This window comes from Perissodus microlepis, chromosome 14 (genome assembly GCF_051167445.1).
Source record: "Perissodus microlepis isolate ML-2025 ecotype Zambia chromosome 14, ASM5116744v1, whole genome shotgun sequence".
Classification (NCBI taxonomy): domain Eukaryota; kingdom Metazoa; phylum Chordata; class Actinopteri; order Cichliformes; family Cichlidae; genus Perissodus; species Perissodus microlepis.
In genome coordinates, this window is record NC_140474.1 from 26,158,460 (window position 1) to 26,184,320 (window position 25,861).

General features: G+C 42.9%; 1 protein-coding gene across 1 annotated transcript in view; it reads right to left on the minus strand.

Annotated features, from left to right (window-relative positions):
- Nucleotides 1-6,313: 6,313 nt before the first annotated feature.
- The window catches only part of egfem1 (EGF-like and EMI domain containing 1), a 56,568-nt gene continuing 37,020 nt past the window's right edge, over nucleotides 6,314-25,861 (minus strand). Inside the window, exons 21-38 of the mRNA XM_084950943.1 lie at nucleotides 25,520-25,648; nucleotides 25,299-25,430; nucleotides 24,843-24,971; nucleotides 20,375-20,503; nucleotides 19,566-19,694; nucleotides 19,151-19,279; nucleotides 16,891-17,019; nucleotides 15,629-15,757; nucleotides 15,398-15,526; nucleotides 13,645-13,776; nucleotides 13,304-13,432; nucleotides 12,379-12,507; nucleotides 11,172-11,300; nucleotides 10,731-10,859; nucleotides 10,421-10,549; nucleotides 9,465-9,593; nucleotides 9,189-9,317; nucleotides 6,314-7,651 (exon numbers count right to left, since the gene is read on the minus strand). Coding sequence (XP_084807069.1) covers nucleotides 7,572-7,651; nucleotides 9,189-9,317; nucleotides 9,465-9,593; nucleotides 10,421-10,549; nucleotides 10,731-10,859; nucleotides 11,172-11,300; nucleotides 12,379-12,507; nucleotides 13,304-13,432; nucleotides 13,645-13,776; nucleotides 15,398-15,526; nucleotides 15,629-15,757; nucleotides 16,891-17,019; nucleotides 19,151-19,279; nucleotides 19,566-19,694; nucleotides 20,375-20,503; nucleotides 24,843-24,971; nucleotides 25,299-25,430; nucleotides 25,520-25,648 — 2,279 coding nt within the window. The 3' untranslated portion in view covers nucleotides 6,314-7,571. The remainder of the gene's footprint in view (nucleotides 7,652-9,188; nucleotides 9,318-9,464; nucleotides 9,594-10,420; nucleotides 10,550-10,730; nucleotides 10,860-11,171; nucleotides 11,301-12,378; nucleotides 12,508-13,303; nucleotides 13,433-13,644; nucleotides 13,777-15,397; nucleotides 15,527-15,628; nucleotides 15,758-16,890; nucleotides 17,020-19,150; nucleotides 19,280-19,565; nucleotides 19,695-20,374; nucleotides 20,504-24,842; nucleotides 24,972-25,298; nucleotides 25,431-25,519; nucleotides 25,649-25,861) is intronic.

Genomic DNA, 25,861 nt, shown 5'->3' on the forward strand with positions numbered 1-25,861 from the left:
CAAGAGTCAGAACACCACCTGGCGCTTTCTTCTGGCGCTCCCATGGCCTCCAAGAGCGAGGGAGAGTCTGAACTCTGGTCCTCTTTATTTTTTTCTTGAGGCCTTGGCTCACAAAGTGACGGAGACGCAGAGAAAAGGCTGGAGAGGGCTTGAATGTGGTAGTGGGAGCGGAGGCAGGAATGTGTCCTCTCTATTTGTGTCCGTTTGTGGGGCATGATGGATGAGGTGGGTAGATGTGATGACCTGGCTCATCGCTCAAACACTCAATAAGAGTCCCATCCTGCAGCAGGCCTCCCCATCCGGCACCCCCCTGCCCCCGTCACTGCTTGCTGCCAGCCAACGTGGGCGGACATTGTGGCTGGGAGGGTTGGAGGTTTAGTGGCCCCATTGTCCAGCGAGTAGCTCAAGTGGGGGGTTGGAGAATTGGGCATGACAGTGAAGATGGCTGGCGCTGACACTCTACATTTACAGTGCTCTTGGCACCCTAATGGATGGGTTGTTTTTCTAAGGCCCATCGTCAGCCCTCTGGGCTCTGTGGGGTGCCCAACTTTGATGAGGTCATAGTGGGTCACGCTGCGTTGATGAGGTCAGTATGGGTCGTCCAGCTTTGATGAGGTCAGCGGTAGTGATCTTGCAAGCTAGGAACATAATGAAGTGACATGATATTGGTCTTGAGTATGGGTTGTGCCATCTGCACTATTGGGGACTCATTCAAGCTTATCTGACAATGGAGGTTTGTCAGCAACCAGAACACATTCGTATCTGCTGATCCAATAAAAAAAAAGAAACTTTGAATCATTTGGAAACTGAAAACCTGACATACCTTCTAATTCCTGTTGGAGCTTAAGAGTCAGAAAACTCCATCAGGAGTGAAGATCTTCCACCAAGGATGTCAAATTTTCCATTGTGGGCCACATACAGTCCAGTTTGATTTGGAGTGGGGCAGACCAGTGAAACTTAATCATAAATGAAAAGAAAAGTGACAGAAAAGATTCTGGTAGCTCATCACTCAGACCGTCTTGTAATTATAAATTTAGAATATAAAGTTTTCATTAATTGACAAAATCTCCTTGTACTGTGGTGTAGTGTGAGCGACAATGAGGGTGGTCGTTATCAACAGCAAAAGCTGAAAACCCTTTAAAAATACAGTTAGAGATTCAAAATCTATCCACTCCGTCACATTTCTAAAGCTGTCCAGCGCGCTGGACTGGGCAGCCGATTTTAGCCCGCAGGCATTATGTTTGAAAGCCCTGTTCTGTACTATCATCGTGTGACTGATTGTTTTGAGGCACAGAGGAGGTCGTGTAAAAGTGAATATTTATAGCTTTTTTTTAATGTATTTATTTATGCAAGTTTCAAAATTTTTACACATTCACAAACAGCGGGACAGAGGAACACAGACAATAAAGACAATAACAACAAAACAAAATCAAAAACAAAACACAGGAACAAACAAACAAACAAAAAAAAAAAAACAGAGCAACAAACCCCACAACAGGGTACACAGCCAGCACTTATTAAGAACAGCAGAGAAGAAAAAAAAGCAACTGGTATACATGTCAAACAACTCACAATCCAGTGAGTCCAATCCACAAGATCAAATCCAAAGATCGCTAGGAGGAGCCGATAACAATTATGCAATAACAGTTATGGGCAACAGCTCAGAATGAAAGCCGTTTAAACAACATGGTCAGGACCCAGGGCGTGAACTGTCCTTCTTAATGTGGTCTATAAAGGGCCCCCATATCTTCCTGAACTTCTCCATGGAATCAGACGTAGAGAACCGAATTTCTTCCAAGTATAAACAGGAGACCATCTCCTCGAGCCACCTCTTGAAGCAGGGAGGGGAGGCGGATTTCCACTCCCCCAGAATCAGACGTTTGGCAATCACCATACCAAACATGAGGGCCTGTTGAACAGCAAAGGGAAGTGCCAAGGAGTCGCTGGAGCAGCCCAGGATCACCATAAGACAGTCAGGATACAGTTGCCTATCGTAAACAATGCTATAGAAACTAAAAATACTAGTCCAAAAGGCTGTAAGCGTAGAACAGGACCAAAAAAGATGGCCAAGAGTACCGTCTACAAGTTTACATTTAACACATTTGGGGGAAACGTTAGGAAAAATCTTGTTCAATTTGGTTTTGGAATAGTGCAGTCTATGGACAACCTTAAATTGAATTAACTGAAGCCGGGCGTTAACAGAGCATAGTTTTATCCGGCTTAACACTTCAGCCCATAAATCGTTAGTGATAACCAAACCAGTGTCCCTTGTCCAAGCCTCTTTAATATGGCAAGAGGGGGCTGCCGAAGAAAAAAGGTTAACAAGCCGAGAAATTAAGTGTTTTGAGGTGGGAGGTTCGTTCATTATATTGTAAAAGACATGCTGTATGGGGATGGTATCTAAATTTGAGAATGCTTGCTTGACATAATTCCTAATTTGTAAGTAATATTTACAGCTTTTTACTCACTTCTGCCAAAACCACCACCATAAGGTTAGTGAAAGTCAACCAAAGCAGTCAAGTTGTTGGCCTCAAAGCCAAAATAATGACCTGAATAACACTATAAAGCTCTCTGGAGCTCTTGGGGAACTTCAGAGCAGGATTTGAATTCTGTCTGCTTACACTTACAAAACATTTCTTTTACATTGTACATAGTCACTGGTATCCTTTCTTAAAACAGCTTTTGTGTGCCCCCTTCACATCACCCTGGTGTTATATATGCTGCTGAAATGGCAGATATCGCATAAAAAAGCAATGTCTTAAGAGGCTTACTAATTAGTTACTAAGAGACTTACTAAGAGAATTAAAAATATATATGCATCAAGTTCAGAGATAATTCTAATCAATTTGCATGAGTTCAGAAAGGCAATGATGCACACTTCTGCAGGTGCAATAGAGGAAACTGCTAAACAACCGTTACACCTTGACTGCATCTGGCAACTAACTTTGCTGCAGCATTAAGCCACCAGAACCTCAGAGGTCTTGCCCCCGCTGCTATTCAAATTGCCCATGTAATTACATCACCTACATAAAAAGTTCCCCTAGACAAAAGTCCAAAGGCACTGGCTCTGGAAAGAGCACCAAAATATTATGAATGGACAGCACAGTGTATAGTTCCATTGTTCGTGGGCAGCGGAGTGACACAAGGGTGTGTTTGGCACTGGCGCGTGCACTGGTTTGATCAGTGTTGATTGGAACATGCCAGTGTCACCCATGTGTCCACTCACACTTAATCAACACACTGGGACGAGCCGCTGCCGTCATTAACCCACACCTTCTCATAAAGGGCTCAGTGTGTATCCGTGCGTGGCTGGCAAGGCCCTGGATGAATGTGTGTGTGTAAGTGTGTGTTTAAACAGCTAAGGAAGTGAGACAGAAGAGTGTACATTAGTCACTGCAATCTGTTTTAGTTAAATGTGAGAAGTGTGTGTGTTTCTGTTTCGCAGGGTTTAGGCCCTTAAGGTGCTGTGCCACTACAGTGTGTGTGTGTGTAGTCTGGTGGGCACTCTGTGGGCAGTGCTTCGTGGGGCTCAGAGCCACTCAGCTAATGGGGCATCTGGCACAGCCTCAGAATCCATCAGGCCTCATTACAGCTCCTGTTCAGCCACCGTCCTCTTTTCCCCCCCCCTCCTATCTTCCCCTCCTTCTTTCTCTCCTCACCCCTCAACCCTTCTTTCCTTTCCTTTTCCACCCATCCATGCAGTCAGCCCCGTGTGGTGTGCAGTTGCCCTGCTCCGCTTGCTGGAACATACATCACACCCTCAGAGAGAGAGCGCGAGAGAGAGAGACCATCACAGCTGGCAGCTCTCACATTGATTGACTTGGCACCCATGCTGACTCAGACACCAAGGGAAACATTGCAGAGAAGGAGACACGGAGGGGTGTGGGAGTGTATCCTTCAGGGAGGAATGAGGGGCTGGTATGGAGGGACACTAAAGCTAACAGCTGGCCAAAGTGTGTTTCTGAGTGTGTGCTTGTGTGTGTGTTTGAGTGGGGAGACACCGCAAACCACCTCATCAACTTTCTGTTGTGTTTACAGTTACGGTAGCGCGTCCTCTGTCTATGTACCATGTGTGTACAGGACAACCAACTGCAGGTAAACCAAACCAATTCCTCGCTACTTGTTCTTCTTCTTCTCTCTTGGAAAGCAGCAGAGTTTAAGGTTGTGGTTTCATTACGCTGTTCGTTTTTCTCCCTGGAGGCTACGGGCCATTAGTGTTATTGATGGACACTCAGTAGAGTCCCGAGGAACAGACCGAGACAAAGCAGCCCAGCCGTGCACATGGTTTTAATATGACGAGTCTAATCAGGATAGGCGTGGTGGCAGAACCACTTGAGGCCTGCTATTGAAATCATCTCCTCTCTTGCTCATGGATTAGATTAGAGGCTATCGGCTCCATTGTTGAAGGACTGGGCATGCATATTTTGGTTTTGGTACTTCTGGAGTCACTTAAACATAAAATGTTTGCAGCACAAAACTGACAATATATGCTGATGTTAATTAGCATACAGCATGATCCATTCATTTATGTGCACTCACTTGAATCAGAGTTCTGTCAAAGTTTTCTGTGCTGAGCTCCCCCCAGTGGTGGAAGTAGCAATGTGCACCTACCTCCAAAATTTGGGTTTAAAAACTCTCCCAGTTAATCAAATAAACTTCAAATATAGTGAGTGTCTAGTTAGAGCAAGTGATAACATAAATTCTGCTGAAAGACAAAAAAAAAAAAGAGTCAACCTTTCTTCAGGCTTGTAGTCAAACAAGCCGACATATCTAAACCAAAGATACGCTCTTTACACCACGCGGCCCCAGAGTGTGGGAGAGTTTCTTGATACAAATCTTTTTTACATCCCCGACATTTAAGATTTATTTTTTCAGGCAGCAACCAAACAAATGGTGCAGGACGTGTTGAAATGATTTCCCCTTCACTCTTTTATCTGAGCAGACAGCTTTGTCAGCTGGAGTTCAAAACACTGTGGCCTTCTGGGAGATCTGGTTCAACGCAGAGGGGCAGAAATTATCTCTGGGACGTGAAGCTATGGCAGCAAAGTGATAGAATCTCTCTTGCAAAGAGTGGCGTATGCTTAATTACAGCGAAAAAGTACCCATGATGCGATCTTACCTTTTACGGGCTATTTCATCGACAGTTTCCTCCAGCCCTCTCTTTTTCTCACTCCCTGATAAGCCAGCATGCGTGCAACAGCGGGGCATTTTGTGTTCGCTCGTAAAGTCTTTCTGCACAAAGGCCATGCTTTATTCATTTACTTGCAATAAAACAAAAGTGTCCTTTGAAATTCTGGCACTCTCAAAAAGCTTTTCATATCTCAAATCATGCAAAAGAAAACCAAAACAAAAAAACAAGGACGCTGAAACATACTGTATCAATGCAGTATCAGTACTAGAAGAGCCATGCCTCTGCACAACAGCGTGGTAAGCATCTCTTGTTTGTAGCCATTTAGATTAGATATTTTGCCATGCCAGTTCCTCATTTACGGTGCTGCTCGCCCAGCGTGCTGCTGTGGAGAGGCTGATACGGTGGTGCAGCGGCCACCCAGAGCTCGGTGGATGGATGGCCTCTCTGGGCGTGTTTGACTGGAAACAGGTGTGTGTCATCTGAAGATGAAGGCCCAGCCGATAAACATTATTGGAGAACATCTGCTGCTTGTCACAACATGGGGCAAGCAGGAGCGCGCCGCCATCCATCAGCCTCACTGGAGAGTGAGTGTTTGGGGTGGGGTGGGGGGAGAGTCCTCTGGTACTGAGCTCGCTCACCCATCACTCAACCCAGGACGTCCTGGATATAGGGTGCATGTATGGTCCAGGCACCTGCCCGCCAGTGCCAGACTACAGCCGCCGTTGGCCAACGGGAGAGAAAACGCTCCAGTGGACATGAAAAATGCCTCAGGGAGAGTGCACTTGCTCTCTGATGCTGACACACACACACACACACACACACACACACACACACACACCTAAACACTCAGCTCAGGTAACCCACCGTTTACTATCAGGAAGGCAGGCATGGCCTTAATGCTTGACCCTGCCCAGGCTGATGATGAGAGATGTCTGGTAGTTGCCTTGCTCAAATTTGCACACTGACACACACAAACACACTAAGAGCCACATAATCCCATAGCTCTCAATGACAGCTGAAACCTCCATCCATACCTTACTGCCCCCCCACCCCCAAACCCCCAGCCCACACAACTTAGGGATCACAAAAATCAATACCATGCAACGCTGCGTTCATAGCACACATTACAAAAAAAATAGATGGTTAGTTAAAGGAAATGTCCACAGATGTGTTTGTTGTTATTTATTTGGTTCACGGCACTGTCACAGATGACAAAATGAAACATACTAACTGGCTGATAAATCAAATGTATCTTCTCTTTTAAACAATGTAGCACCACTGATATGCCAGGAAATGAGCACAGTAGGGTTACGAGTGATACAACTGGCACCAACCTGAGATATAATACAAATACAGTTTTTTACAAAAAATAAAAACAGACGAACACCAATCGAGATAAAATGTCTTGTAAAAGTAGTGCAGTAGTGAAAGGGTGAAATGAGTTTCTACTACTGTAAGTCCAGAGAAAAGTGCAGTAACATTTTCTTTTGTTGTTGTTTTTTGGGGTTTTTTTTGTAAAATTGCCCACCTCTGTGTCAGCAGCTCACTCGGCGAACACAAATCTGAAAGAAGTTTAAATGTAATGACTCGCGACCAGCACTGCACCAGGAAAACCTGTGGTCAGCGCTAATAAATTGAGTGTTTGAATTGCAGGGAAATGAAATTTGGTCAAGCCAAACTTAACCTTAAAGTGAGTTGAGATGAATATTGGGCCATTATCGTGTCCCAGAGCCAGCTTCTTCACAAATGAACTGGTTATCTGATCTTCATTCTTTTCAGAGGGAAAAGCGTTAACATTAAAATGCAAAAAACTGTATCTGAAAAGTGCAAGCACCACTGCGAGACTCTTTCCAGTATTTAACAGGCCACTTTGGTGCACATAAAATATTCGATTTTTTCACTTTTGGACCATATTTTTGTGTCTCGTGTTGACTTTTTCTGTATGTGTTCATCTTTTGTGTTTTAAAATAAGTAAACAAGCTGCCCCGGTATTTCTAAATCTGTTTCATACATTTTTATTTTTACATAGATATATGCTTGGTATTCTTTTACACAAAACATTAAGCCTTTTATGGACACCCACATAAAAAAAGTGGCAGTGGATGAAAAGAATCACATGTCAGTAACAAATGTAATTCAGGTATTTGTGTATGTGTGTGTGTTGCTAAGGAGCTTGTGTAACTCTGAACTTTTAATTTTAGATTGACTGGGTACGTTTGAGTTCATGCTCCTTTGAAGGCCTCTCACATGCCAGGTCCACTAGTTGATCGCCCCCAAGCTTGGGATTTGGTGATTGAGTGCCAGTTTCTGACAGCCGATTACAAGTTTGAGCGAACATATTAACACCAGCATTACCTTTACCGAGATGATCTGAGTAATGCTTCACTGAGCCAAGTCCTGTGTTTGAACACCCAGTCAGATGTTTGTACCTCTGCTTGGGTTATGTGGTTTTGCTGCCTGTTCTTCTCTTTCTTTGGGACACAGAGAAGTTCAGCACTCCCGGGGTTTGGTGGAGCGGTGCTGAAAAGAAAAAAAAAAAAGGCAAGAAGACATCAGCACTATTTGCAAATCAAAAGCAAATGTTCTGGGGATTTTGGAGGAGAAGTAACTGCTACGTAGTCTCCCCGTGCGCTTGGCTTTGAGGAGGTAAAATGAAGACAGCTTCAAGACTGGCTTCATGCTGGGTGCAGATTAAAATAACTGTCAGGAGACGGGAGCAGCTATTGAGAGAGACAGGGTGACACACAGAGTGATGGGGCTCAGCCTCTCACACTTCATGACACAGTATTTCACTAAAGCTGGTTCAGCTTTACAGCCCTTGACCCTGGGTGTCTATGTTTTCTGTGTGTGTGAGTGTGTGCGTGTGTGTGGTCAGGTATTAGTCATGTTGTGGGGACTTGAGTGGATTTACAGAGACACATTATGGGTTGGTGTCTCCCAAAAGGGGACAAAAAGTCAGTGTTCACAATGTGAATTGTTAATTTGAAAGGGGAGGACACTCTTTAAGGTTAAATGATGATAGAGGTTAGGCAGATAATCTGTAGTCCTCTCGTGTAATGATACATGGTTGTCTGTGTCTACAATACTGTGCAAAAGTCTTGAGTCACACCTCATTTCTTTATATTGTACTTTCCTGTGATTTTAAGTAGTCTTGATAGTTCCCCAGGCTTTCTGAAGGTCTTTCAAAAACATTTTCACTCATTGGCTAATTTTTCAGTCTTTTTAATTCCAGTTCTTGTGCCTGATCAATTTTAGAGGCATGTTTTTTCTTTCTTTTTTTTGTTTTGCGATATAACAGACAACTTAGCAGAGAACTAATTTTGAACTGTATTTTCAGGCACTTTGCTACTAGCAGCTTTGTTCCCTCTTATTTAACTGAATCTACAAAAAATGCAATAGACAGTTTGACAGACATAACATAGTATTTTTGTACCACCAAGGTGGTTCCCATGAGTTTCATAGATAAAAGAGTGATATGAGATATATCATGCAATATATATTATGCAATCTATCCTAAAACAAAAAATGAGGAAACTTGACAAATGGAAGACAAAACAAAGAAGTGGAAGGCCTAAAACCAAATCATTTTAAAAGTGATGTAATGATCATCAGATTACATCAGATTTTGATCCACCATTCAATACCATCTGGAAATGATCTGATTGGCAATGGCTTTTCAATATGACAATGATCCCAGACACACTTATAATGCAGTAAAAGCACACAGTGCAACACAATCATTGATGGATTGGCCTCCCCAGAGCCTGAACCTCAACATTATTGAAGCAGTGTGTGATCATCTTGACAGAGAACAAAAGGCAGACGACATCCAAAGAACAGCTTTGAATGTCCTTCAAGAAGCCTGAAGAACTATTCCTGAAGACTACTTGTATTTTTCCTTGTATGCTGTATTTCCATGTATGTTTGCAGACTTCAATAAATTCCTCCACCTATTTCCCATTTACTTCCACACATATGCAAAAATTAGAGGTTGCTCAAGTCTTTTGTATAGTGCTGCGTCTCATAGTGCAAGTATCTATTTTCTTCGTGTGTTTACCTTCACTACATGTAGGGCCAAGCCAGGTGAGCGGGCACAGGCAACGTCCATTCACCCTATCACAGCGAGCCCTGTCAGAACAGCGACACAGCAGGGAGCACTCAGGGCCAAAACGGTCTTCGTCACAGGCTGAGAAAAAAAAAACCCAACAAGGCACAGTGAAAGAAATTAGGAAATTCGAAGAAAGGAAAGACTTGACGCAAGACACCCTAAGTGATCTTTTATTAATATCTATTTTGGATTTAAGTGAATCGTGTTAATAAAAGTAATATCTACTTTTTTCACATCTGTGCCCCGTTCTTCCTGGGGGACAGAGACAGCGTCCTGTCGATGGGTCACATGGGGCCTCGCCAGCACAGTCACATGATCTTTCACAGTTTGGTCCAAAGCTGCCAGCCTCACATCCTGAGAAGAAAAAACAGAAACATTCACACGCATACTTTGAAAAATGCAGTAATGATCATTCAAGTTCTTTAACTACACGGAAACTGCTTCATTAGACACGAATAGACTGGGAGTGCACTGAAACCTCCTGTAAGTAGTTGATAACACGTGTATACATAAAAATATCCTTTTTTTTAACATAATCCCACAAAGTAAAGCTTTTAGAACGAGATGTCGATTAACACATTTAATAAACATTTTGGAAATTGAAATTTAGTTCTTAGCACACATGCAAATATAAATTTAATGGAAATGAATGGATTCACATACTAACAACAGCATTTAGAAACTGTGCATAAACATTTTCTCAGATAGACACAAACACCCTGATCGATCCAGGTCGGTGTCTGAGGCATGTGGCTACCTTCTAGCTGCTCTTCAGTGCTCAGTCCTATCTCCTGCTGGTACTGAAGTGGCCATTAAGGCACTCAAACTGGGGCTGAGAGCCCCACGAGCTTGCAGGAGGGCATGAGGATGTAACAAGAATGCATTAAGCAGTAGGGAAACACCTGTCTCAAATAACCAGCCTGCCTGCCCACCTACCTAACAGCCTGTCTGCCAGCCACCACACACTCACATTTTGCTGGAAGTCTCTCATTCATTCATGCTCATATCTCCCCATGTACAGTCGCAGCTGGCTATCCAGGTGGCCATTTAACAATGAGCACAAACATGTGACTGTGAGCACTGCTGTGTTTTAAGTCTTCGCAGACATGCTGAATTACAAATATCCCTCTTTGTTACTCGTTTAACCTTTACTCCCATGTAGTTGCATGTAACATACTTACGTCTTTGGCACTGTGAGCCATGGTAGCCCGGTGGACACGCACATTTGCCTGTCACAGGATCGCACGCTTGCAGCACCTTACAAACGCAGGTGTGTGCGCAATTCACTCCAAAAAACCCAGATGGGCACGCTGGGAGGAACACAAGACAGAGGATTTAGGTTGGTTAAAAAGGTGTTTTATCTGGATTCATTCAGTCTTCTATGTGACCAGGGGAGCTTGAAAAAGATCTACATTTCATAACGTCTACGGGACTTCTAGTAACCTTATAACCAAGTTTTCTTTTCTTTATTTCGAGTGAGGGTTTGCATACTGTGTTGACAGGAGTGGCCGTAGTATCCTGCAGTACAGCTGCAGCTGCCAGTGAAGCGGTCGCAGGTCCCATTGTTGAGGCATGGACAGTCTTGTGCACAATCAAGCCCATATTTACCCTGTGGACAGGCTACACACACAGACACACACAATGGGTTGATAACACTAGAAAGAAATGTGACATATAAGCCTGAGTGATGATTATTGGAGTAAAAAAGTAAAAAATGTGTGCATCAAACATTAAACACTGAAAACATTAAAACTGGGAAAAATGTCTTCTTCATAAATGCAGACTGAAGTCCATCATGTAGCTAATAATGGGGAAACTACTGCAAACTACTGCAATATAAAGTTTGTTGTTGGCTTTTAATTGGAAATGACCACAATCAAATTTTGCTGAGTTTAGGATTTTTTTTTTTTTATTGTGGAATATCTGGAGTACCTGTCTCACAGCGGGGTCCAGTCCAGCCGAGGCCACACTTGCAGGACCCATCACTGGGGTCACACAAAGCCCCGTTCCGACAGCTGCAAGCGTTTCTGCACTGCATGCCATAGCGCCCCCTGGGACACACTGGAGAAACAATTTTCAGGAAACATCATAATACACAAGAACTCTTCTGTTCAGCAAAAGCACTAGTGGGTGCACCAAACATAAAACACACACAGTGCACAGCTCGCGCTCTCCCTTGTCTCTTTCACACACGCACGCACGCACGCGCACACACACACACACAAACGCGACTGCACTAACCACGCTCATGTTTATTTAAGCAACAGTTTCTAAAGAGATGGCAAAGTAGCCTAATTTGGCGCTGATATAAAAGAATAATCATGTTTCTCTGGGTAATTTAGATTGGGAAAACAATAAGCAAGCCGTCTTTGATTCCCCTGTTTATTTATTTGCTTCCTTGCCAAATCCAGCGACACGGAACACAGAGAATGAGCCACTTTAGGTTTATGTAAACATTCAACAAGAGGAACCTAAGAGGTGGTATGTCCAAGTACATGCAGGAGGCTGAAGACGAGAACATTTAGTGCAGGCAGCGCTGGAAATTCCCCGTTTGCAATCCAGCTGAATTGCTGATAAAAGGAGAGATTAAGAAAACTCAGCTCTGCCTCTGTTTAGTGGGAATAAAAGCCCTGTGATCATCGCAGCGCTTACACTGAGGAAATGGAGAATTTGTAACTTAAATACACAGGGAAAATGTTGAAAACTACACCCTCATTTTAGTGGTTGTTTCTCATTTCTAGTTAAGTGTCCTGTTTCTAAAGAACTCATTAGAGCCAGTGGTTCCTAATGATGCATGGCAGTCTCAGTGGTGACTCTCTGTAAACTCGAGAGGATTGTAAAAGAAAAATGTCTAAATATAAAGCCTGTTTGATATGTGTGATATGGTTCTGCTTAAAGTTGAACAGCGAGGTGACACTTGTAATCTAGCAGTCATTTCTCCTTGCTTTAAAGCTGCTGCAAAATGTTAAATGTGCCAGTATGCATCCTGTTTAGAGTCAGTCTTGAAACTACTCTTGTAGTTATTTGAATATAATTTTCTGATGTGCAGCACTGTTCTTGCCACTTTGCATCTAAAATTCTGCAAATATATAATTTTGCACTAATATACTGCAAATAACCATCCTCAGTTTAACGTTACCTTGCTCGCAGGACAATCCCATCCTACCAGGGCCACAGATACACCTCCCGGTTACTGGGTGACACTGTCCTCCTTCCCCACACGTGCACATCTTAGCACAGTCTTTGCCATAGTATCCACTTGGACAACCTGCATGAATAGATATGCTTTCATTCATATGAAAGAGAAAATTAAAAGCTATGCATGTATTAATTTTACAGGCATCTGCATTACTTCAGTTGATGTCGACCAGAATTTTGTAACGCAACATAAAGAATGGTTGTATCAAAAAAAGTCTCTAAATCAATCCAGTTAGATTCAATTTTATTTATATAGGACTGAATCAAAACAACATTGACCTCAAGGCACTTTATATTGTAAGATAAAGACCCTACAATAATACAGAGAAAATCAAGGTTTGTCACTTGGTGACAGTGGGAAGGAAAAACTCCCTTGTAGCAGGAAAACCCCCCCTAGTAGAACAAGGCTCAGGTAGGCCAGCCATCTGCCGCAACTGGTTGGGAGTGAGGGGAGGGTGACAGGATAAAAGAAAGACTGTGACTCCAAATAAGCAAGCTATAAGGGCAATCGTGGCTCAAGAGTTGGGAGTTTGTCTTGTAATCGGAAGGTTGTCGGTTCGAGCCCCGGCTTGGACAGTCTCGGTCGTTGTGTCCTTGGGCAAGACACTTCACCCGTTGCCTACTGGTGGTGGTCAGAGGGCCCGGTGGCGCCAGTGTCCGGCAGCCTCGCCTCTGTCAGTGCGCCCCAGGGTGGCTGTGGCTACAATGTAGCTTGCCATCACCAGTGTGTGAATGGGTGGATGACTGGATATGTAAAGCGCTATATGAATACAGGCCATTTACCATAAGTATAAGTAGGCAGAAATATGACTCGCTTTGTTGCTCTTTTATTAGAGGACAATGATATTCAAGCTTTCTTGACTTACTTGAGCTGCAGTCGCTGCCTATGAAGCCAGGAGGACAGTAGCAGGAACCAGTCCTGAAGTCACAGCGACCACCATTGATGCAGCTGCACCTGGACTTGCAGTTCGGCCCAAAAGTCCCCGCTCTACATCCTACAGAAAAACCAGACACACAAAACTATTACTGGCTTAAATTAAACATATCATTGAGTCATGCAAATCTAAAGTGTAGCCAAATATATACTCCGCAGCAATAGTTATTTCATTAGACTTCCTGTTTTATTAAAAACTAAATAAATAAATGAATAATAGCAGGTGCGTCTTATTAGCCAGTGGTTGCAACAGAAGATTAACAGTATACTTACTTAGCCCACATCGCGGCCCATAATAACCAGGCAAGCAGCTACATTTCCCCGTCACCGGATGGCACTGCTCTTGGTCTCCTGAACACTGGCACAGCTTGCTGCAGTTTTGTCCGAACACTCCAGCAGGGCAGGCTAAAATGATCAAACCGGCAGCACATCACGCACATCAGCACAACAGAAGAATGTAAAAAGCAATTTTTGGGATCATTTACCTTCTTTGTTCAAAGGTGAATGATAAATCTTCGATGCACAGGTCAGCTGAACAACTAACCTCTCATGGCTGGATCAAAGACAGCGGTAGTGTATTATGCTTATAATTTAATATCTTTATAATATATATATGTTTGTGTGTAGATATATATTATGATTTTTTGTTTGTCTGAACCTCTCCAAGCGTCAAATGGAGCACAGAGATTGAGGTGGGTAGAGTGGGCTGTGTTCTTACCAATGGAAATACTGACACTGATTTAGGAATGAGTGCTGCCTGAAGAAGAGTGCGCAGCAGGTTGTGAATCAGTGTAAAAAGACCTAAAATGAACTTTGTGCTGGGGTGCTTACAGGTAGCTGTGTCGGGTATTTGCCTTCTGACCCGAACCTACCATTGGTAATATCTAAAGACGTTTGGGGCTGCAGTGCAGTTTAAAAGCATGTTAATTAGTAAGCTTTTGAAAATCCTATTGTTAATTTTTAGCCTAAAAAGTGTGTGTTAATTAAAGCTTTGTTAAAAGAAGATACGTATTTCTGGATATAAATAAAATAAATAAAAATGAAAAGGAATGAGCCTCAAATGCAGTCTTAATTTTTCATTGTTATCCCTGATGAGAATTGCACACCCGAAAAGAAACATTGTGCAGATATCCATAGTGCTGGTGAAATTACGGCAGCAGATAAGGCCTTTATGCACACATTCAATAGTATGTGGGAACAAAGACGCATGCCGTTTCCCTTTCCTTCCTCAGATTATCCTGCGAACATACTGGGACATTCAGTATTGACTGCTAATGACACCAAAACTCGCAGCAACTTTCCCTGGTGCTCAAACCCAGGCAAACACAGAGGGACATTCTTTCACACACCCTGTCTGCATACATACATATGCGCTCATCACAATAATGAATGAAGTCCCCAGACAATCAGTCATAGGGAACAAGATGAATCTGTGAACCGAGCATGTTTTCGGGTGAGACCGCAGCACTAAGCTACTCAGTCAGGCAGCAGCAGGCAGCGTGGGGGACAGATAAGAAAGGACTCCAGACTAAAGAGGCAATTACGGTGCTGTCATTATGCATGTCTGCCTTCCAAAAGCCCTTATCCGCCGCCGAGGAGACAAAAACAATGCCTTCTGTTTTACTTGGCAACCGGTGTGTAACATTTATCAGATGTCTGGGGAGTGTGTGAGGAGAGGAAGGGAGCTGAGGCCGTAAGGAAGGGGAGGAGGGTGGGTGAGTACAAGGTGCGGTGAAGGGCTGAGGAGTGACGCTGCTTATATACACTCCTTAAGGGTACGGTTTGAATAATGAAACATTCTCACAAGCACACAATTGGTTTGTTTCAAGGCGACAGTGTTTTTATCAACAAGGTAGCTAAATGGCCTCAAATGTAAGCCATGTAGGTATACTCTCCTGACTACCTGTTACAGGTAAAGGACATTAGTGAAAGTCTGTGGATATTTAAGATCTAAAAATTGAGCAAGCAAGCCACTAATCACCTCATGATTAGAATTCATTCAGACAGGTTTTGTTTTCCTTCTTACTTTTCTGGCAGCCAGACCCTGTGAGTCCAGCTGGGCAGCCACAGCTCCCCGTCTCATGGTGACAGGACACTCCAGCCTGGCACTGACACCGCTGGGCACAGGAAGCACCGTAGAACCCCGGGAGGCAGGCTGTCAGTCAATACACACATCACACACACAGTCACTTCACTCTTATGTTCTTTAGTGCCAGTTTCATTCAGCCGCAATTTCCTCAGTCCTGTACGCACTCACATTTGTCACACCTGGCTCCTCTCCAGCCTGGCACGCACTCACAGCGGCCTGTCACATGGTGGCAACTCGAACTATGGGCACAGTCACACCTCTGCTCACAACCCTCCCCAAAGAATCCCTTAGAACAGGCTTCAGACAAAAAACACAAGCGCTCGCGGTTAGCATGCAACATCACAGCCAAGGATGCACTTTTAGAAGATGTTTACCTTTTATATGCTTGGAAGTAGGGCTGCCACAAACGATTATTTTGATAGTCGACTAGTCACCGATTAATTGACTAATCAGATCATCATCCATTGGACGTAAAGCTACAGCTTATTGCACCAGCAGCATCTGCTCTTATATAACTATCATTAGCTTACAGCTGTAAGTGTTTAAGGTGCTAACTAAAAATAAAGACAAGATGATAGTTTATTAAATTTTAATGAAATTTGCAGATTGTTTAGGTGAAGTTTAATAAACTCAGCCGTCTGCTCCTTGATATCTAACATATAACGGGACACCGGAGTAAATTCTGGAGCATCTCACACTTCTGATAATCAGCTGTCTGCCTGACGTTTATTCAGCTGTGTAAAAACTATAACTTTGATCTCAGCCAAACCGATTTACTCAGGAACAAATAAAATACTAAAAAAAAAGCCAAACAATAAAATATCTAAGTGACTTATATATGTTTAACCTGAGTAGCGAAAGATGGAGGTGGGTTTGAAGCCGGGAGTCCGGTGTTCTCACGACTCTAGTGAGCCTTGCCCCGGCTAGCTATCGAGCTAGTGGGTAACAGACGTCTCTGAAAACGTCGGAGCGCTTTTGAAAATATGTGGTGTCTTGATAAACTGAGCAGATATTTGAGGTTTACACAGCTACATTCTCGCCTGAAAATATGTTAAACGTTTATTTTGTGACCCAGAAAGAATAATAAGAGTAACATTAAAACTAACTAGCTGCCGCCATTGTTGGAAACTGAGCTGGGCTGCGCTATGAATTCTGGGACAGAGCTACTTCTTCTTCTTCGGGGTTTAACGGCAGCTGGCATCCTTGTACATGCAGTGCTGCCATCTTCTGTTTCAGTCCGTTATTACACTCTTAAATCCTACTACTTATTCCTGCGTCTTTTGTGATCTTACAAAGCTTCAAACGATGCGTCGACTATTAAATTAGTCGTTGAGAGACAGGCTACAATTTTATGTGTCTTTGAAAAAAAACCTGCATCAGCAGGTACTAGATTATGATAAAACAACTATGCTGTAAGTATAGGAAATCACCTGACTGGCAGAGGTCTCCTGTCCAACCATGGAGACACACACATTTTCCTGTCACTCTGTCGCATCTCCCTCCATTCATACAGCGGCAGACCTCGGTGCAGTTCTTTCCATAACGCCCTTCTTCACACTCTGGGACAGATGGAAAGGAAGGTTAAGAGAAAAGTTACATTCAAGTAATAATTTATCACATAAATACAACATGGCTTTTCCAAGGCACCAAATTATGAAGACAGGGACAGAAAGACAAAATATTTAATCAAGAAAAAAAAAGTTTTGTTTCTCTTAGCTTCCCTACAATGTGCTTTCACTATCCCTCTATTACATACACCTTTTGAGTAGTGAGTTGGACTTTCCGGTTGACTACAGAACTGCCTGTTTCACCACATAGATTCAACAAGGTGCTGGAAACATTCCTCAGAGATTGTGATACACACTGACATGACACAGTTGCTGCAGATTTGTCAGCTGCACATCCATGATGTCAATGTCCCGTTCCACATCCCAAAGGTGTTGGATTGAGATCCAGTGACTGGGGAGGTCATTTGAGTACAGTGAACTCACTGTCATGTTCAAAAAACCAGTTTGAGATGATTGGAGTTTTGTGATATGGCACTTTATCCTGCTGTGGAAGAAGACATCAGAAAGTACACAAACTGGTCACAAAGGGAATGACGTGGTCAGCATTGAAGGCTGTGGTGTTTAAACAATGCTCAGTTGGTACGAAGGGACCAATAAAGTATCCCAACAACACCAGCCTGAACTGCTGATACAAGGCGATACAATGTCCTATTTGAATGTTCCAGCAGAAATCAAGGCCCATCATAGTTTTTCAAATATTCTGTTTCTAATTCTGGTTAACCTTAGTGAATTGTAACTTCAGTTTACTGTTTTGTAGCTTACAGGAGTTGCACATGGTGTGGTCTTCTGCTACTGAGTGATCGTGGCTTAAGAGTTGGCAGTTTGTCTTGTAATCAGAAGGTTGCCGGTTCGAGCCCCGGCTCGGACAGTCTCGATCGTTGTGTCCTTGGGCAAGACACTTCACCCTACTGGTGATGGCCAGAGGGGCCGATGGCGCAATCTGGCAGCCTCGCTTCTGTCAGTCTGCCCCAGGGCAGCTGTGGCTACAACTGTAGCTTGCCTCCACCAGTGTGTGAATGTGAGAGTGAATGAATAGTGGAATTGTAAAGTGCTTTGAGGGCCCCGAAAAGCGCTGTATAAATGCAATCCATTATTATTACTGGAGTCCATCTGCTTCAAGGTTTGATGTGTTGTTTGTTCAGAGATGCTCTTCTGCCTTCCTTGGTTACTTGAGTTAATGTTGCCTTCCTGTCAGCTTGAAGTGGTCTGGACCTTCTCCTCTGACCTTTAAAATCAGCAAGTCAAGTCATCTTTATTTATATAGCACATTTAAAAGACATCAAGTGTCGGCCAAAGTGCTGAACAGAGGGATAATATAATAAAAGAATTAAAATAGAAAGAAAACATTTTTTTAAAAAAAAGAATTGTAAGACATGTAATATCAAAGAGATCCAAAAGCCTTGGAAAATAAGTAGCTCTTGAGATTCGATTTAAAGACTTCCAAGGATGAAGAGAATTTTATGAAGACTATTCCAGAGTCTCGGGGCAACAATGGAGAAAGCCCTGTCACCTCTAGATTTGAGCTGGGAGTGTGGAACTGATAAAACCATCTGACTGGAGGAGCGCAGAGATCGAGTGGGTAAGTGCAGGCTAAGAAGATCTGAAATGTAACCTGGAGCCAAACCATGGAGGGCTTTAAAAACAAATAATAAAACCTTAAAATCAATTCTATGTTTAACTGGTAGCCAATGTAGAGATGCGAGTACCGGGGTAATATTCTCTCTCTTTCTAGTACCCGCCAGGAGCCTTGCGGCTGCATTTTGAACAAGTTGCAGGCAAGACATTTTCTCCCAGACAACTGCCGCTCATTGGATATTGTCTCTTTTTCTTGCCTTTCTCTGCAAACAATAGAGATGGTTGTGTGGGAAAATCCCAGCAGATCAGCAGATTCTGAAATTCTCAAACCAGCCCATCTGGCACCCACAACCACGTTTAACGCTGCTTAAACCTTTCATCTCCATTCTGATGCTCAGTTTGAACTTTAGCAGGTGGTCTTCACCATGTCTACATCCTTAAATGGAATGAGTTGCTGCCATGTGATTGGCTGATTAGATATTTGCATTAACTGGCAGCTGAAAAGTTGTAAACAACGCAGTTTAATCCGTAGTACTGTCAGACTCACCCAATTCACAAGCTGCTCCAGTCCATCCCAGTGGGCAGGAGCACCGGCCACTGATCCTGTTACAAATCCCTCCATTTTGACACAGACATTGACTTGAACAGTGCTCTCCATATTGTCCTGCAGGACAGGCTGAATACACACAACATAGTATAAGCATTTGAGTTTTGACTGTAAACGTTCTATTATATTTTTCTAGCCTTTCTTATATCATGAGTTCGTTTCTGCAAGTGCAGTAACTGCGCCAAGAGATTCCCGAGATAGATAACATGACTAACGTCAGTTTTCAGAGTCTGCTGACTGATATTTATACTGCCAAAAAGTTCTACAACACAGCCCAGTGGTTTGAAAAATAGACTTCTTTGACATTACGTTCATCATGCTCAGAAATTAGCAGTTTAACTGATGAGCCACTCACGCAGTTGGCACCTATCTCCGGTCCACCCAGCTGTGCAGCTGCATCTCCCAGTCACATGGTTACACTGGCCTCCGTTCTGACACTCACAGGTCTGACTGCATTGCTCTCCAAAGTGACCCTCTGGGCATTCTGCCACACACATGCAGGCACACACACACATTCAATAATATTCAAGTTGCATTCCTAGAAAACAGACGTGAGAGCTAATTGGTCATTTGAGACATTATGGTTTTTAGCACCCATATTGTAAACGCAGTAATAATCAAAGTCCAAGATGGCATTTGGGGTTTAAGAAAGAGGAAAATGCAATAATGACAGAGGTGCATGATTAAGTCATGCTCGTGGCTTTCTGCTCACTCTGGTTCTGGTAGTTAGAACCACAAAATGGCTGTGGGCGAGAGGAAAGTCTTGAATAAGACTGCAGAATGACAGACTAAGGACTTTAGTGGGTATTTCACTGGCTTCATTAAAACAATGGCATGAAATCCTCAAAACTTCAGCCTGAGAACACTGGTTAGCTGCTAAAGTCTCTTCCAAGTTGAGCTCTCCCTTTCCTAATGTTGATCGCTATATACATGTGGGTGCATTTATCCAGAATAGACTTCAATTAAACCATGTATGCCAGAGGGCACTCTTGCGCTCCCTCCTTTCTCCACCCTTACCCATCCCTAAAAAAGTCATTGGCAATGTCTCATTATAGAGATAATTGTTCACAAACACTTCATAGCTGAGTTTAAGGAGAGGATGTCGTGATGGGCTGCAGTGAGGGCCTCCCTCACACCCTGTTTTAATGATGTGGCTTCCATTACCCAGAATGCAGTGTGGTCCTGCCCAGCCGGCGGTGCACAGGCAGGCTCCTGTGATGTGGTGGCAACGGGCACCGTTCCTGCACTCGCACATCTGGCCACAGTCAAGACCGTAAAAGCCGTCCGGGCACACTGTGGGCCGAGATAAAACATCCGACTGGTTAGAACTGGCAGCTTCAGAAAAAAGAGGAGAGGAGAAGGTTTAGATGCCAATATTTTTTTATTTAGTTCTTTTTTTTTTCCTTTCCCACTCTCGCTCTGTTCCCCTTCTTCCTACTTTCTCTCTCTGTCCTACTGAAAATACCAATATCAAATTGCAGTACCACACTGCGGCTGTTGCAAAGCGTCTGCGTTCGTTAAGTGAGCTCATGTCCCACATGTGTGGTGGATCTGGGCCACATCAAAAGTTTATGGCGGCTCGGAGGCCGTTCCCTCTGGGGGGGGGGGGGGGGGTTAGAGAGGGCACAAAGAGCCGGTAAATAGAGCACCTGCTGAGTCCACAGGCCCCACCAACACTCGACAAAACAAAGCCTGGTGTTACTGTACCCACACACATACACACACACGACAGTGCTGCTGCAGATGCAAGGCGATGCCAGTTTAAGGTCTGTTTCCCATTCTCAAGGAAAGTTAGAGAAATCGCTCGAGTGTGTGTGTATAGTCAAGTGACACTCACAGAGTTTGGTAAACACAGTGCCTCCCCATCCAGAGGAACCTAGCCAGAGGTTGCGGGATGAATGAGCCTTTCCACTGCTTGGATGTAAATATTATCTGTAAGCATGACTTCCCTAGAGCAGGAAAGAATGACTCTGTTTATTCACGGCCTATATTTTTGATCGGTCAATTTGTCACCGTGGAGATCACAGGCAAACTCGGATGATAGTCGTATCCTGCAAAACAAAACCTTCACCCACACGGGTCTTTATTTATGGGAACGCTGCTATTTCCCCGCCAAAGCATGGACTGACTGACATTTCTCTCTTCGAGTACCCTCTTCTGTTTCCTGTTGCAGCAGTGTGCGAGAAATGGTTTGCATAGAGTCTGTCCAAATTATCTCAGCAGCCAGCAGCTCTTTCATTCCGTTTATATACTACTTCTTCTGTGAATAAGGAAAGCAGAGCGCAACGTGACCAAAGGAAGCCACAAATTGGCAAAAATGTGTAACTTGGTGGTTTCATGTATTATAAATGCCGCATTAGTCAGGGTGTTCCCCTACGGTTAATGCATCATACCCTCCTGCTCTCGCTCAAATTGATGACGGTGTCCACTCCTCCTTTTTTTCTGCCTCAAGGCCTCAAATTGGGAAAAAAGTATCTTTGCTGCTCAGCAGTTTCTGGCATGGCCGTCGTTGTGTTCCCACGCTGACAGCATGACGTCTTTGACTCTCTCTGTAGTGGTTAGGCTGTGATGTTATTAAAGCTAGCCCACTGAGGATGTTGTCATTTTAATGCAGCTGTACATTAACTCTGTGGTAGCAAAATCGTCGGTTTATTGTCTGCTGTTTATTATTATCATAGAGCTTGCTGACACCATGGCAACAAGTTGGCATTGCTTGTCCTGCAGGAAAAAATGCCTTAGTGCCATTACTTTGATATATCGTGAGCACCTCAACACATCTCTGCTGCTAAAATATAAACAGAAAGCATCTCAGATGAGTCATGTTCCCTTTTAATAAGAGGAACAATAAGCGCATCAACAGATGTAGCAATTACTCTCCTTTTCAGCGGACAACGTTTACAGCAGCGCGCGCACTTTATTTTAAGTCTTTAGGCAGTTGCACAATTTTGAATGACAAACTTTGTATTTGTATACACCAGCAGGGGGCGACTGGTTTCCATATTAACCACAGAGCTGCAATCTGTCATTTGATATGAGCCCAGTGTCTGCTAGTGTTTGTAAATGCAGAGTCTTCCCTCTGAGTCTTTGTTTATAGGTAGGAACACAGGATTCGGTCCACCATCACACACAAACTCACACACATACTGTGTGCCATCATTGAAAGACTCCATCTCGAGACTAAATGAGCTCTTTAAGACAGAAGGATTATTTCCAGATCCCTGGTTGTGTAAGAGCCACTGCTGTCAGCCCATAAAGCAGGTCCAGGGACCACACAGCCAGGGAGAGCAGACCGCAGAAATAGAGCGGATAGAGAGAACTCAGAATAGAACTTCCTGGTTCTATTCAGGGTCTGCGTACACTGAAAGAGGTCAATGCTGCAACAACAAAACGGCCCGGTTTCTTCAACAAGAACACGGATGTTCAATGCTCCTCAGACCACAGTTCTTTTTTACTGCAACAAAATGAACTCTGTTTTTTTTGTTTTTTGATGCAGACATCAAAGCTGCGGACCAGAAGCGCGGCATGATCGGCTTTAATTGAAGAAGCTGTGTGCTGGATGCATGTCAGGCCTCTTTCCTCCAATAATACTTGATGGGAATGCTTAGCATCAACCTCAGTACCACAAGAATGCTGAACACAACAAGGCCTTTGGCCTTATCAAGCTATCTGAATCTTGTGGAGCCAACAGCTTTTGTGAATAACAAGATCTAAGTTCTAATGAGAAGTCATTTTATTCCCTTTAATTCTTTGAAACCGATCAAGTAAAGAGGTCTGGACGTTGTCAAGCCAAGGCCTCTTTCTGACTTTTCCTGAAGGAAGAGGCTCATTAGAACACTGAGAAACTGGACACCTTTGTTTGAGGGGAATGGGCCTTCAGAAACTAAAATCTAGTCAGAGTGATAGCTCCATTTCCACAGCAACGTCCAATCAGACTGCAGCCATTAACCTGTTATGACTAGGGATGTGAAGCTCTCCTCTGGTGTGGCATGGCTGTGATTTACAATGCCCTGTGTACTAGGGAGGCGCTATGAATTTCTGGAACTAGTAGTACAGTCACAGTAAATCTTTTGCTTTGTAATAACAGGAGGCCACTTCAAGTCAAAACAACTCTATTACATCGTTAAAACTCTCAGACTGCCGTAACGTCTTGTAGTTCAGGACAAATACAGGTGAATATTTGTTATGTGAAAGGTTTGCTATGGCAGGATGCTGATACAAATTATATCTTGGAATTCTGAAATGGTTCGCTCATGATATTATAAGGACAGCGGGACGAGTCACGGGATTTGGCGGACGCTTCACTGAAGATGGAGAAAAGATTGAAGAATGTCCTGCAACACCCTCTAGTGATGAAAAATAAAAATGTCAGCAGGAATGGAGCAGAGCATTCAGTGTGGACCGTTTTAAAGACGCAAAGTGTTAATGTCATAATCTTACATCAAACTAGAATCAGGAATTACATTTTGCAAAACATTTACATTTGTGATAAAAAATGATTGGTAGTGATTTGGGGCTTTTTAAAAGAATTTATTAATGGTAAAAATAACTGACTGCAACTTCCTCTTGCTCAAGCTAATATATGCTGATATTATGTCCAATAAAGCAAAGAAAAACATTAAATCCTCAAGAAAGAGAAAGTGATATATTCCCCACTTTGGCTTCAATTGCGTATCTAGAACATCAGTGATGTCATGAGCTCACCATGTGATTCATCACATGGTATTGCTTTGTGTATGTTTTTTCTTGAGAAAGCGATTATATTATTATAAAAATAAAGAGAATTTGCAGAAAGTCATACATGGGACACACAAATCTGGTTTCACTAAAGAAGTGATTCTTGTGAAAACTAAAAAGTTCCCATAAAACTTGACCTTGAACATGATTTAGGCAAAAACTCAGTAGGTGATCATTGTGTGCAAGGCTCACAATGCAATGTAGTGCATAGATGGATGGATAGATGCATCATAATCTCATAAACACAACAGTCCACCGGAGGGATGAGCTGAAAACAAGAACAAAATCAAAGGAGTGTGTTTATCCATGATTTGATCAGTTCAAGTTTGCAGGGAAACATTTAAATTACTTTGCTTAGCTAAAGAGGATCGACATGGCATTCTATTAAAATGAGACATCCGCTTATGACGGGACTGCCACAGACATATTTTGGAGTCAATTGTGAATAATGTTGCATGGTTATCCAGAGTACTGGAATTGCAAAGGCTTTCAAAAGTTTTGTTCGCATGCAGCTGCAAGCGAGAGAGGCAGAAGGACACGGCGGATCTCAAAACGTGGATTACTTCTGGAATTAGGTTTAAGAAAAAAAATGATCCTAAGGGTTTATTCTTGAAGTGAGAAGGAACCAAAATCACTGTTAATAGCTTAAAGTACATATAAAGATACAATTATAGCCACATTTGTGTCTAATAATGCAATTAAAAGTTCCTTAAATCAAACTTTCACTCTAAAGCCAGTATACCAAAAAAAAGGTGTACAAGTGATTTAATAACATTTTTGAGATTTTTAAGGCTGTAGCAAGGTTGGGGCTACATAAAACAGACATATTAGGAACACAATATATATTTATGTAAAGATATAAGATCAGAAATAACATCAGAGACAACACATGGCTTACTTTTTTCACAGAAGGTGCCCGTATATCCAGGAGAGCACGTACAGGCTCCGCCCACATGGTCACAGAGGGCTCCATTCTCACACTGGCACAGCTGGGCACAGCCCTGACCATAAGTGCCATTCATACACTCTGTGAATTGGAGCATGCACATTACACAGTCTCTTGAATGTCCAACTAAAAAAAATGCCAATCCAAAAAAAAAAACCCAGAAGACTCCCCACATGTGTCTCCATCTATCATTTTAAACAGAGATTTATATAACATGTAAAATCTACAGTTATACAGTATCAGAATCAAATAAAACATTTAAATTGTATTGTGCTTGTTAAACATAAAATCAAATATTCCAGAAAATACTGACTGTGGTGCTGTAACTAAAATCGCCCCAAGGTGGCAGCATTTAGTAAAATATACAAAATGAGACAAAATGATTTACTAGCTAAGGCAATAACTTACTCTTTTCACATCGGTCTCCTGTGTAGCCGGCCTCACACGCACACTGACCACTGACTGGGTCACAGCCCAGAGACTGTTCGTGGCACTGACAAGAACTGGTGCACCCTTGTCCCCAGAAACCAGGATCACATGCTGCAAACATTACAGTGAAGGGTGGGTTATTTTCTCTGCTACTCTATCAGATTTTCTCTTATTTTTGTCTCATTTGTTTACATTCTCACATGTTGCGCAATCGTGGCCTCCTTTTCCAGGAGGGCAAATGCATTTCCCAGTCTGTGGGTCACAACTGGCATCAGGGTGGCAAGAGCAAGGTGTTAGACAGCCTGGTCCATGGTACCCAGCAGGACACTCTACGCAACACAGGTGATTAATCAGAAAACTGATTCTGTCAAGAGCTTTCTATAATTACATTTAATTAAAGTGTTCAAGCAAGTCGAGGAGATTACAGTAATTTCAAAATCCAAGTGTGACATAGAGCATTATCATTTTTTGTTTTTGTTTTTTAAAATTTGAGGTTGAATAAGAAAAAAAAAATGTTGTATGTCTCATTAAATATATTATCA